At 34.4% G+C, this 14,509-nt stretch overlaps 1 protein-coding gene across 1 annotated transcript; it reads right to left on the bottom strand.

Annotated features, from left to right (window-relative positions):
- Window positions 1–2,274: 2,274 nt before the first annotated feature.
- Window positions 2,275–13,907, bottom strand: PTP-ER (Protein tyrosine phosphatase-ERK/Enhancer of Ras1). The gene is made up of 4 exons (XM_090118671.1): window positions 13,712–13,907; window positions 9,547–9,688; window positions 5,163–9,017; window positions 2,275–4,778 (listed from the first exon to the last, which is right to left on the bottom strand). The coding sequence occupies exons 2-4, from the start codon at window positions 9,670–9,672 to the stop codon at window positions 3,855–3,857; spliced, it is 4,905 nt and encodes a 1,634-aa protein (XP_089974797.1). The 5' UTR covers window positions 9,673–9,688; window positions 13,712–13,907; the 3' UTR covers window positions 2,275–3,854.
- Window positions 13,908–14,509: the final 602 nt, after the last annotated feature.

Here is a 14,509-nt window from a genome sequence, read left to right as displayed (position 1 = left end):
TTTTAAATTATCAGTTGCTTGACAATTGGCTCAGCCGTTTTTGCGAGAAGTATGAACAAACATACATCCTACTTCACAAAGTTGTTTGTAATAGTAATAGGATTCACCCATCGCTAAATATTAAAATAATATTTTGTAAATGTACCGCGCAATTTTTATCATCACCTTAAAATAGGTACCATTGCTATACAATAATATTTACATTGTTTATTAAGTTCATTAACACAAAGGGCTAAGTTACGTCATTATTTCTCTTGTGCAAATAGTAAAAAGTTAAAAACATACTTTGGTTAGGTACTTAGGTGTGACATTCGATATTATTAAAAACCTACATATACGTAACAAATACTATGTAGATAGATAATAAAAGTATGATTTTTTATTTGTTCCTTTGTGTGAAGAAAGGAGAAATTTATGTAGGTTTTTTAAGGTTTAAAGATGCTTGTAAAAAATATACGGAAGAAGTTGCGAGTAGGTAACTAGTTTATGTAAAAAAAAAACAATAATATCTAATAATTACTTCAATGCCTTATTTTGTAACTTAAGTTTAAGTAACATTTAACATGTAAATCAGATACCTACCGATACTTATTTTTTGCGCTTAATAAAATTTAAATAATTTGGAAAATCCAAAAGTGCACGCCTCATAATTTTTTTTTAATAAATATTTATTAATTATTATTTTTGTTTATTTAATAACAATTAAACCACATCGAATCAGACCCTGAAAAATGAAAGGGTTCTATTCCTGAGCATACTCAAGCGTAAGAGAAAAAAAAAGACTCGATTAGTAAAGTATTTCGGTCGCTATCGTGTTAACAAGAAAAAGGATCCGCACATACAGACACACGGACGTCCAAGACAGAACTTTTTTAAACTGTTTTTTAACTAGTTTAAATAACAAAAATGACATCAAAAATATCATGAACGTTAAAAATAGTGTTTTTTCTTAATATGTGTGTGTATGTATTATCTTACAAGTGCAATGTATGATACATAAAGACATTTTAAGTTTGAAAAATCAGATGTTTTGCGCGAAGTGACAGTAGTACCCACCTCAACGCTTCGCTTATGAGGCGTGCAAAAATTAAACTTCTATCCGGCGAGATGTTTGCAGTGGTCGAATTCATAATATATCGAGGCCTGGCGGGATCAGGACTTGTCATAATTTTTTTTTAATGAGTAAAGGCGTAAGTTCGTGTTGCCTGATGCAGCGTTAGCTACTATTTAGACGTATTCTGTGGATAATTAAAAATATAACTTCCGTATGTATAATCTGTAATTATTCTTGATACAAAGTAATTGATAAACATGCATTTTACAATACCGGGTCAAGGAAACAAGTTCTTTATAAAAAATCATTTGCAAAAACATTTCGGGGACCAATAAAAATAAATCGCCGTTAAACCATTATGTTTTATTTCTTACCTTGGCGTATAAGGCATCCATGGCCGCTATTTAAACCGCATTAAATTATGGGAGTCTGGGCGAAAATAATTATGTAAAAATTTCATAATTATTTTGAATGGGTTCAACGCCATTTAAAATGATTAATACATGCTAAGGAGATAGCGTTAGTTTTATGAATATCCATATAAGGAAATGTTTAGAAATATAGCAGTTTTTACTTCTTAGTGTATTTTTAGATGAAATTTCGGTCAAGGTAGCCGTCCTAAGCTAGTCTAGTGAACAGGGGCCTTAGACAAAGTAACAATTAAAAAACGATAACGAAGTTAGAAAAGGCAAAAATGTATGGGATTGACATACGCCGCGTTAGATCACGTGGTCTATCTAATGTCAATCCCATACATTTTTCCTTTTCTAACTTCGTTATCGTTTTTTAATTGTTACTTTGTCTAAGGCCCCAGATTACTCAATCCCATAGGAAAATAAATTAAAAATACATACTATAAAAATGACTACGGTAGTAAATTATAAATTTTTTATCTAGGTACAGTTTCAAATTAGCAATTCAGCAAATTTTTATCATATTACGAATTATTTTAGTAGACATTTTTAATATATTTTGTAGTATTCTTGTTAATACGTACACATACGTATACTTAGAACAACATACACTTTTAATGATTCTTAGGCTAGATATTCCAAATACATAACTGTATTATATATTTTGGCGCTTTTTATGCTTTTCAATATAAGAAAGTTTCCTCAAAAGAGCTATCATAAGAGGCAGGTAAAAACCATTTGTTTACTTATTTGGAATCTTGAAAAAATAATGTTTGAAAAAAAAGGTGAAAATAAAAAAAATAAAAATAAGAAAAAAATATTTATTATAAGAAATACAAATATAATCTTGCCCTAGTATTTTAGAAGCGAAAAAATCATTGCAACCATTAATATGTAGATATATATATAATAAAATCGGAATTTTGACTAATGAAAACTTAAAAAAATAAAAATAAAAACACAAAACAGAATTTTCCAACATACACTTTTATCATTCTCTTAATTATGTACAACAAAAAAAGATGCCCTTTTTATAAATTTTAAGCGCCAACTTAAAAAAAAAAATATTTTTTCGGTAAAGATTAGAATTTGACAGATTATAAATATTATTTCGTAATACTCAATCGAAAATAGAAAGAGAAAATTATGTTTGTACGTAGTTCAAGAAAATATAAAAAGGTTTTTATTTAGTTTTGATGCTACAATGATAAAAGCGTAAAAATACTTCAGATAAATATAGTTCATAAAATAGTCTTGCAAAAATATACTGATTTGAACTCAATTCATTTTTAATCTGTACAAGGCTGATAAATATATAAAACTACTCTGCTTTTAAAGGAATAAGGAAATTGTATTCAATTTTATTCAGTATATAAAAAAAATATTTGTACTATACTGTGTATTTACGTGTTAAATTTAAAAATTATAATAAAAAACATTATACCTACCTCGAGAAACCAGGTCTAAAATGTTGTAAAATTCAGTAATTTTATTGAACTATATATTTTCAAACAAACACAAAAAAAGACTTGATTTCTTGAAATAGGTTTTATATACATCAATATATTAGACACACATATTTACATTTACCTACTAAATATTAAAATATCAAAAAATACAAAATAAATAATAACATCAATATATTTTCTACCTAGCGCAATAAATATCGTAGTAATGTCAGTTTAAACTAAAATATACAACGAGTCGCTTTATATAAAGTAGGATTTGTGCAAAACGTATTTAAATATACTATTATCTATATTAAAACTAGGGTTGGCTAATCTAATGCCCAAGAAAAAAAAACAATGGCTCCGATGTGTCAATGTCAAAGCTCTTAAGAAATGACGTTTAATTCCCGCCATTTTTAATAAATAAAACCCCCCACTACAAAATTGTGCACATACATTGATACAAATTCATTTTAAAACTAGATTAAATTACTAAAATCACATACGTTTATGCGAAAAGATAAAATTCGGTAAGACAGATTTATTTCTGACTAGTTTCTATAACACTTAAATCATACATAAAATCGGATAATTAATTACTAGAGAAATCTACAGTTATCTTGCTTTTCCACCAATAATGTGCGAGGATGTGTAGCAAGGAATGTGTTTTTAAATAACCAATCATATCACTTCAAACTTCAAACTAAATGAAGCGATATGATTGGTTGTTTGCAAACACATGCAACGCAACCTCGCACATCTCTGGTGGAAATGCACCCTAAGAGTTTACACAATTTTCGAGAAGTAACAGATTAGCTACGCAAACAATATTCCAGTTATTAAAGTTTAAATATAGTAACTAGTCATGTGTTCTATCAATGTATGCACATCGAAAATTTCCTTTATCATATTATTACAAACAGCAAAACCCGCTTATAGCTATAATTCCGGCAAGCAGGCCTGCTCAAACAAACATAAAACTTTGTGAATAAGCTCATACTGTTCTGAATTTTGAACCATGCCCCCTCTATTCAACCTCATATTACAAACTATGCCTAAAACATCAACTTTTTGTTCATTCGTCAGTTGTTTAATGCCATTTAGTATAGCTATAAGACACCCCGTTCTGCCGATGCCAGCGGAGCAGTGTACTATAGTAGGAGGGGATAGGTTTTCGGAAGAAAAATTCAAGGGAGTGGAAACATTTATTTTAATAGGACATGGGGATAGAGATTGGAGAGGAGGGAACACGAATTTAGAGTCGGGTTTCGGGCTCTCCCCACATTTGCACTTATTATCATCACTTTCATCGCAACTGGTGGCAAAATCGTAGAAATCATCTGTCAAAACGTCCAAACTTAGATTTAATAGAGCGTTGACATCTTTGGGACACTTATGGTCGGCCCAGTTGTGGAACCAATAATGGTACACTGTTACACTATCACTATTTTCACCGATATCACTTGGTTCATTTGTTTCACTGCTTTCGGCACTTTCACTTGTCTTTCCTTTCTCATATCGTACGTCAAGCTTGCGTATCGTGTAACCCGACTTTTTTATCAAACCGATGTTTTTAATTCTGAAACTGTTTGCTGATTTTTCATCTCCAACATCTGGGATCTCTGAATTTTCAATGACAATTTCCTCATTCACTTCTAGAGGGAAGTATTTTTCGCATTTCTGCCTGTTGTTTTCCACAAAGTTTGTCAGCATGATGATTTTTTGTATCACAGGAACGGAATCTTGTGGTTTTTGATGTAAGAAATCTGTGTTATTCTGTCGAACCATCAGCCAGAAGTCGTACATTGTGTTCTGTAATGGACCTTGAGTTGCGATGTAACTGTTCTTTGTGTATTCGTGCCCCTGAAATATACATTAAATAAATACAATTATTATAAAAGAGATAAGAATTATAATAATGTGATTTTATCAGTACTGGCCAAAAGTTGTGTAAGGTATTTAATAGTTATTTTAATAATGCAATTAAAGCTAACAAAAAATCATTCAAATTATGCGTTCCTTAATTATAATTATTCATGTAATTAACCGGACTTCCTTTCAATGTAAAATAATTAAATATGTTAATTTATAATTTTTAAATAATAATGCAATGGACATGTATTACGAGATTCAAATTAAAGTTTATGAATTAAATAAAATAATTTCATAGCCTCATTAATATGCATAAGACCCACTTTTTTACTTTGATCAGAAAATAAAACTAATTTAAGTTAAACGTAAGCTCACCTTAATAAAATTGGCATTAATATATCCCTCACTGCACGCAGTCTCCGCTCGCAAAATGAACCTAGAGTGTTCGTTCGGCAATATCGTCTTATATCTATTCTTTGGATGCGACCCAGACACTATTGGTTTCTCCTGAAAATTCGTGGGCATATCCCAAAATTCCTGGTGCAAGTTCCTCAACAACATTTTCTGGTACTCAGAGCACGGTTGAGACAACTCCGGTATCACCATTTGGGGGTTTTCTTTGGACAGGTCTTCGCCGACACGGCCGCTACAGCAGTGTTGGCCTTCGTTCGAACTAAGACACTTCACTTTTGAATAGCCATTCTGGAAAACATTGTTCAAATCCTTCAGTTGCTGACGACTGAGCACGCTTGACGCATTTTGCAGGTGCTGCATATTGGCTAAATAAAGCCTGAAATCTTCTGATGTGCTTTGCGGACTTAGCGGTTTCGTCGTTATATTTCTAACAAAACCAGCTTGGAAATTTGGGTCTTCTTGCCGTCCGAAGGCATATATTATTTCATTCTCCTGATCACCGCATACATAGGTTAAATTTTGCGGATAGTCTGGATCATATGACGTTGACCATAAATTGTCGTGCGAACCAAAACCCATACATTTTTCTGAAGTACGCAACCCCTTTCTGTTTTTATACGATTTCGGGATTAAATTCTCCGTGCTTAACGACTTCCTGTGTTTATCTCTATGCGGTAAGTCTTTAAGATTGGTTTCGATCATTGTTTCGTCGATTTCCAAATCTCTGGGCTCTTGCGGTTGAATATTTAGCGTTAGAGAGGTATTTGAACTGCGTCTTTCTAGTATACCTTTGCGAGGTTCCGGGTTATCTATGCTATGATTGCTGTTATATCTACTTAAATTACACGACGAGCCATTTAGATTATAATTGGATATACTGAGACCGCGATTGGTCGATAACTGGGGGTTAGATGTATTTATATTTAAAGTTAGAGAAGTATTCGAACTTCTACGTTCCAAAAGACCTTTCTTTTGACCAACTTTGGCTTCTTTATTCAATGAACTGTTGCTTGAATGTCGACTGAGATTGTTGGATAGTATGTTCAATGTTAGACTATTGTTCGAGCCACGCCGTTGTAATAGACAATTCTTTGATACTTCTCCTGATAGATTGGTGTTTGATGAACATATAACTCGTGTTGTAGGTGTTATATGCTCCATGGGAACCATAGACGCGTTTGAGTCACGTCTTTCTAAAGATAACCTTTTTTGTCTGCCATCAGAATTGAGGCTAAAATTTGAAATACTCGTCCTGACGGTTGTTAAGTTATGACACGAAGTTCCTGTACTGCTTAGCGAACAATTAGATCCTTGCAAGCTATGCGTACTAAGCATTAAACTTTGATTCGAATTTCTTCTGTGTAATTTCTTTGCTAATTTCTCGTCTTCAGCACTTGGCTCAAAATCATCACTAGGCACTCCCTCCGGAAGCGTTTTCAAATTCGTACTAGACACGCTTAAATTTTGCTTATAATTTAATAAATTCGAACCTAAAGTTTGACCAGTGTCTAAATGATAGCCAGGTTTATCAGCGCCAGCTATGCTTATTTCTGGTGTACCATCTACCATGTTCTCATCGAATGAACCCATGGTGCGTCCCATGCGTGACGTACTTGGCTGATATAGCATTAAACTAGCGTGATTTTCGCGTAAAAATATCCCACTGTCTTGTCCTTTCATTAATAAGCGACGCTGTTCTGCATTACTTTGTATCGAGTTGTAACCGAATTTGCCACCAGTTGTATCATGTTTAATATTCTTCTGAGCCAATATTCGTTTTAACTGTCGCTTCGGCGTATTAGGAACTGATATCGAATTCTGTGGTACTTCTAATGATTTCTTTGGTAATACAGAACATGCGTCAGCTTCCGATGAATCTAAGGATGTCGCTTTTATTTTTAATGTAGGCGTTCTTACTTTGTTCTCATTTGCGTGAGAATATAGCCTTTCGAATTCCAGCAGTTCCTTCTCCAGATCACTGTCTCGTTTGGTTAAATCTATTGTTAGATTCCTCAAGTTCTTTCGTTTTCGTTTTAAATCTGCTTCAGCAGACGTCGTAGCCCCATCATCAGATGTAACAGTTATTTCAAATTCCTTTGGCGAAAATCTAGGCATATCTAAAAACGATTGAGTGTCGGAACTTTGTCGTAAACATTTCTTTTGTACAAGATCAGGCGATTTTGGCTCTTCGGATTCTAATTCAACTTTCTGATCCACATCGAATTTAAAGGCTGGTTTTTCAGCACTTGGCGTTTTAGGGAATCGTTCCACATCTTCACAGGATGTACTTATTTCTTGATTCTTGTACGCTTCGTTCATTTGATCCTTCATCTGTTTAGCAATAGGTAAACCAAGGTTCTGTTCGATTATTTTCGCATTATCTGAATCTAACGAGATCGATTTTAGTCTTTGTCGTCTGGCATGCGCCGTGTTGGCGTTCGGAGTTAATTCGCGTTTTTCAAAATCACCCTTCGGTTCGATACCCAGAGAATCTATTTTGGCACAGCAATCGACCACATCTTTCTCTATAACCGTAACCTTATTGGCGGATTCAGTCTTCGTTACATCATCACATTTATGAATGTTAACTTCTACGTTTTTATAGTTAGTGTCGCAACTGTTATGCCGTCTGTATTTTTTAATTTCTTTATCAGCTGGCGGTGTAAACCTTTCTCTTTCAATCGAATTCCTTCCACCATATAGCTTCGGTCGTGGCGAGATTCTAGGAGCGCTCTCTTCTACGGCGGCCACATTTTCAAAGGTGAAATAATTTTCCTTATTATAACTATGCACTCTAGGGCTAGGTCGAGCACTAAGAATTTTTGGGGAATTAGGTTTTTCGGGTAAGCCATTTGCACGATGTAAATTATCATTTAACAACCTTGGTGATTGAGGAACTTCAGTTTCTCTAGGAGTTTCCGGGAAGAATTTAGGTGACCTAACGGTGTCATAGTACACAGATTTAGGTGATGGCTCCGCAAAGAACATCGGGGACACCATTTCGGGGGGTGTATAAAATCGAGGGGAACTTATATTCTCAGCTAAAAGTTTGGGTGAAAAATCGAATTTAGTTGCGGATGACTTTTCTTTTGCCGAACTGCATTCAACTATGCGAGGCGAATTTTGCATCTCTAGCCTCTCTTGGTGACCTTCCAACGCTGGTGTTTCAGTGACACTGCACATATTAAGCCTAGTGCTCACAGATCTAAATCTTCTTAAGTTTCCAGGTGAAATATCCTTGTCGACATCACGCGGGGAGCTCGGCGGTCGTTCCCCCATCTCCTTCAAATCTTCGCCTTTCTCATACAGCTTTTTAAGTGCGTCGGGACCGAAACCGAAAACGTCAACCTTATCTGACTTCGCGCTTGTAATGAAGGGTGATTTTTCGTCTTTTTCAAGCGACGGGGATCTGGTAGCGCTGTATTTTTTAGCTCGGGATTCACGTGACAGATCAGCACCTAGATCGGTGTTAACAATCTGTGCTAGGGGCCGTGGAATCGCCGCGTATTTATAATCAAATGGTCGTTTGTGTATCCACTGTTCGGGCAGAGGTAGTTTCGGTATTCCTCGGAACTCGGGCGCCGGGTGCCTAGGTACCGGCGGGGTTTTGGAGCTAGAGGGTTGTGGATCAGACGGCTGAGGCACGTGTGTGTTTTGGATAAAGTTTTGTACGATGACGATTTGCGGGGGTCGCGGGTGTATCGACTGGACAGTGTCGGGGTGTGTGTGTGCGGGGTGTGTGTGTGTGGGGGGCGGGGCGGGGGGCGCGGCGCGGGCGCGCGGCACGCGCGTCACACCGCCGCACACTATGTGCACCTGTAAATTTTTAATTATTATACATATAACTTACATCTACATACATTAATAAGTTGATTAATTCAATGTAAGTACACGTTACGACTTACGATGTAGCTGCATCAAATTCTTTCAAATGTCAAGAAAATTAATGTAATATTTTAAGTTATAACAAATTTGTCTAGAAAATAATAGCAGTGGGTATGCTCATAAATATCTATTCATTTATTGATCTATCTTTAATCTAATTAATCATTGATTTTGTTGCAGATCAACAGTCAACTCATATGCAAATTTTAGTTAACAGTCATGAATCTTGACTTCAAATTAAAATTTAATTTATTTGCCAAAATTCATAATTCATAAATTCTTCATTCATAAAGCACTTCATGAGGGCCTCTGCGCAATATTATCACTTATTTTATGGCGTTGCCATGGTCACGCATGCACAGAGCGCAAATACACTCGATTAATTGCGTTGCCATGGTAACGTATGCGCAGGGCCCAGATACACTCGCCGTTGCCATGATAACATCACACACACACGCACCTGTGTGACCTGCGGCGCGGCGCCGGCCGGCTGCCGCTTGCCGCTAGCGCGCCGGCAGAGCGCGAGCAGCACTAGCAGCGCGGCCGCCAGCGCGCCGCACCAGACGCCCGCCTGCGCGCCCCACATGCCCCCGCCCTCACATCTGCGTAAACGAAATAAACTTTTCGATAACATACACAAATAGAATACAATCAAACGAAATAAACCTTTCAATAAGACACGCAAAATAGAATGCAATAAAATTATCGATGAGACATACAAATACTAGAATACATTCAAACGTAATTAATTTTACGATGAGTCACACTAATAGAATGCAATCAAACGAAATAAACTTTTCGATGAGACGCACAAATAGAATACAATCAAATGAAATAAACTTTTCAATGAGACTCACATATAGAATACATTCAAACGAAATTAATTTTTCGATGAGACACACGAATAGAATATTATGATCAAACGAAATAAACTTTTCGATGAGACGCACGAATAGAATACAATCAAATGAAATTAATTTTTCGTAAGACAAACACGAATTCAATACATTCAAACGAAATTAATTTTTCGATGAGACACATGAATAGAATACAATCAAACGAAATAAACTTTTCGATGAGACACTTAAATTACATACATACAATGAATCGAAATAAATTTTTCGATGAGACACACAAATAGAATACAATCAAACGAAATTAACTTTTCGTAAGACACACAAAAAGAATACAATGAAACGAAATAAACTTTTCGATGAGACGCACAAATAGAATACAATCAAACGAAATTAATTATTCGATGAGACACACGAATAGAATACAATCAAACGAAATTAATTTTTCGATGAGACACACGAATAGAATACAATCAAACGAAATTAATTTTTCGATGAGACACACAAATAGAATACAATCAAATGAAATAAACTTTTCAATGAGACACATATAGAATACAATCAAACGAAATAAACTTTTCGTTATTTATGTAATACTGGCAACAAAAATACATCATCTTTGAAATATTGAAATGTTCGACTATCAGGATTCATACGATACAACTTTTTTTTTCTATTCTTTAAATTTTTGTGATTATTTGGCTGGTTGAGAAACACAGGAACTACAGATTTGTAAAATTATGTTTCAGTGTGAAATATGTAATGCAATATTTAATTAACCAATAGAAACAGAGCATCAATTAAAAAATATGTAAAAACTTTTACAACTACTGATAAATACATATTAAAAACTACAAATTAAGTTTAAAAATGTTTTCAATGAAAAGTGATTGTTTGTAAATATTAATTAACTAAATAACATATATTGAAACAAGATAGTTCAATATTGTAACAAGTGTTAATATGAAGAGGAAAGATGTTTCTTATCACTAAAAAGTACTTGAAATTTTTTTATAAATTGGATGATAAATTTGATTCAGACAGTTGATCATTTTGGAACATCTTATCACCATTGGAACACTATATTATTATTAAGTTATTAGGGGTATCCATCATTTTTTAAAGTGAAACTTTTATAACATCGTCTCAAACTTTTTGGTCTGTGTAGCGCATGTCGCGTGACGGTCGGCTGCCGAGTAGGTATAAAGCAGTGTTCGGAACCGTTCGAACAGTTTCACTTTTACCGTGGTTTCACAAAAGTCCAAGGGAAACACAAAATATTTCAAGTTATAGAGGTTTTAAGTTATCAAGGGTCTATCCATTTATCACTGCTTCTATAGCTTTTAATTTATCAGCGTAGGTGAGGGTTGTTAGTTTTCTTTTTAGACTAATTTTAAGCCAGTTGTATCACACAGTAAGTAAAGTGATGTTTCCAGGACAACGATCAAAAACTTATGATGCAAGTAAGTCGTTGTCATAAAGCTAACCGCAGCAAAGCTTTGAAGAATTTCGATAAAGCAAACAATAGGTAATGTACTGTTTACGTTAACTTAATACATAGTAAACACGTGCAAGCAATAAATACCGAAACCTTTTGTTTTGACACTCTTTCAAAATGACTCATTGACAAAAAAAATTATGTAATAGAGGTTGTGGAAACATTTTTTTAAGTGATTGAGGGCCAATACAGAGATAATTTATTTAAGTTATTGAGGTTGCGTATTTTAAGTTAAAGAGGTTTTGGGCTCTGATGGGAAGGGAACATATGATTTTGTGAAGTTAAAGAGGTTTTTATGTTATCGAGGTTCAACTGTACTAAAACCTTCCTCTTGAATCACTCTATTTATTAAAAAAACCGCATCAAAATCCATTGCGTAGTTTTAAAGATTTAAGCATACAAAGGGACAGAGAAAGCGACTTTGTTTTATACTATGTAGTGAAGTCTAAACTCACCTTAGTATATTTATTCCATTATAAGGTATTATTACCAAATACATTTGCATTATTTTAAACTTTACTATCACAAAACAAAAATTCATTCAACACACACACTTTAATATCAACTATTATCAAACTTATATACTTCCAAAAACCAAAAACAAATCACCAATCCATACTAAAATTATAAATGCGAAAGTAATTCTGTATGTCTGTCTGTTACTCAATCACGCCTAAACTACTGAACCAATTTGCATGAAATTTGGTATAGAGATATTTTGATACCCAAGAAAGGACATAGGATTTATCCCGGAAATCCTATGGGAACGGGTTTTTCTTTTAAAACGCGGGCGAAGCCGCGGGCGGAAAGCTAGTAAATTATAAAAACAAACAAAAACCATCCATAAATAATAATACACACAACATAGACATTTTAGTACTTTGCACTGCGCTGTATGAAATCCAACGTTAAACTAATATTTTATAGCAACAATTGATACCCAGATTTGTTGATTCACAGATAAAATAATCATATGGTGAGATTACTAAGAAACTGTGAATCACCAATGACAGGTTAGGGCATACCCTGTCACTATATTATTCACTAGCTGTGCCCTGCGATTTTACCCACATTGCTCCACTCCTGTTGGTCTTAGCGCGATGATATATAGCCTATAGCCTTCTTAGATAGATGGGCTATCTAACACCAAAACAGTATTTCAAATTTGACAAAAGTTCCTGAGATTAGCGCGTTCAAACAAACAAACTCTTCAGCTTTATAATATTAGTATAGATTTAAAAGCATGTGCATGATTTTTACTTTAATAGTTTCTTAGTAAAGCTGTAGTGAATTCTGCTAATGTTTATAACATAGTTTATAAATATACAGGGTGTCCCACTGTTGGTATACTAAGCTCAAAGGAGGTTATAGTTTTGCCTACGCTGAGTACGTAAAAATTACTTAAAAAATTCCAGACGCATTTTTTTTTCCAAATAGATGAATTCTTAAAACTCTATGTGTACACCCCTAAGAAGCAGCCCGCCCATTTTTGCCACTAGCACGTGAGCTATCGTTTAAGATTATGTTTTCATAGACAAAAAGCTCACATTAGAGAAGCGGCTGCGCGAAGCTAGAGAAGAAAACATGGATTTTCAGGAAAAATTTATGGAAAATTTTTTGATGTAATTTTGTTGTTTATGTATTTTTTACGTGATCAGTGTATGCAAAACTACACGTCCCTTCGCGCTTAGTATACCAATGGTGGGACACCCTGTATAACCTGTTTTGTGGTTAAAATGTTAAATAGATGATATATGTTTTTATATTTTGCTTGGAGATTTGATTACTTTTATTTATTACTTGAGCAAGTATTTTTAAAATGTGTTATTGGCAGAGGTTGGTGACTATATGTGAAACAAAATAAATTATAACATAAGATATAAAAAATAGCGCAATTTGCGAAAAGGTACATTTAATTCAGCCATATTTACTGTATTTGTATATCTTTAACATTCTACATTATTCCCATGTCAAAATTATCGGTAATCATTGGAAAATTTAATCGGCACGACCCGATCTCGATATATAGATCGTGAGTTGTAATTTACTCGTTCTATTTGTGGTTGTGACACATAACTTATGTAGTTATGATAAACGTATGGAGTAGTAAATATGACTATCTAAGGCCAATCTTTGATGAGACCTCGGAACAAGGCTGAACTTCTACGTTGCAGAATTATCGCATTGATGATGTCAATATAATATCTTCGCTGGCTTTAACTGTATATGCACAAATCTAGTCCTAAAATAAAATATGACAGCCAAATACGTACCGTTCATCAAATTCGGATGTGCAATTGTAATTTCTCGTATGCCACCATGTGACAATTATTACGGCGTACACGTAAAAAACAGACACAAACACTAGATCACGTCACTAGTTTTATTTTCGCTGTAAATGGTCGTTTTCAATGAAAATATCGCACGTTTTCAAGAGAACTTGCCCGAGTTTTGACATTCCTTGCGGCCATTTTTCTCTGGATGAAACAACAGACAGATGTTGCCAGTAACTCGCGGATAAATTTGCCCAAATTCAGGGAAATTTGAAATACTTTTTTTTAGTTCGGTGACTTGATTTAAAAAAAAATTAGCTTACTCTCCGTTTTATTTACATTGAAATACTCTTAAAACGTTTAGATTATACCAACAATATTATTTCTTATCACACCAAACGTTGCAATACGATATAAAAGCAACAAGACACGAAACAGCCAAACACGAATCGCGGAAGTTGAAAAGACTACAATTCCTGTAAAATCAGGAAGTTACCCGGCTAGCCCGGCGCTTGGCGTGGCTCATTCCATTCAGGTCTTATGCACATGCGCGGTTTTGGTAAAGTATGCCACTAGGGCATCGACTGTCCCTGCACCAGGTCATCGCTTACCTATCGTTTACTATGTAGGTCGCAAACTGTACTAGATGTTTTGTAAACGACATTATGAAGGTCTTTTGTCATTATATGCATGATATGGTTTTATTGGCTCAGACTTTATTTTCTTGCTGTTGACTCAATCAATTCCTTTGTTTATCGTTACAAAGATAAAAGATGTTTTGTTTTTTAAGATTACAGT

Source organism: Colias eurytheme, chromosome 30 (genome assembly GCF_061535395.1).
Source record: "Colias eurytheme isolate Ceu_HAF_F1 chromosome 30, ilColEury1 Martin Lab GWU primary, whole genome shotgun sequence".
NCBI lineage: Eukaryota > Metazoa > Arthropoda > Insecta > Lepidoptera > Pieridae > Colias > Colias eurytheme.
The sequence above is the reverse complement of the archived record's forward strand: the minus strand, read 5'-3'. Positions and strand labels throughout refer to the sequence as shown.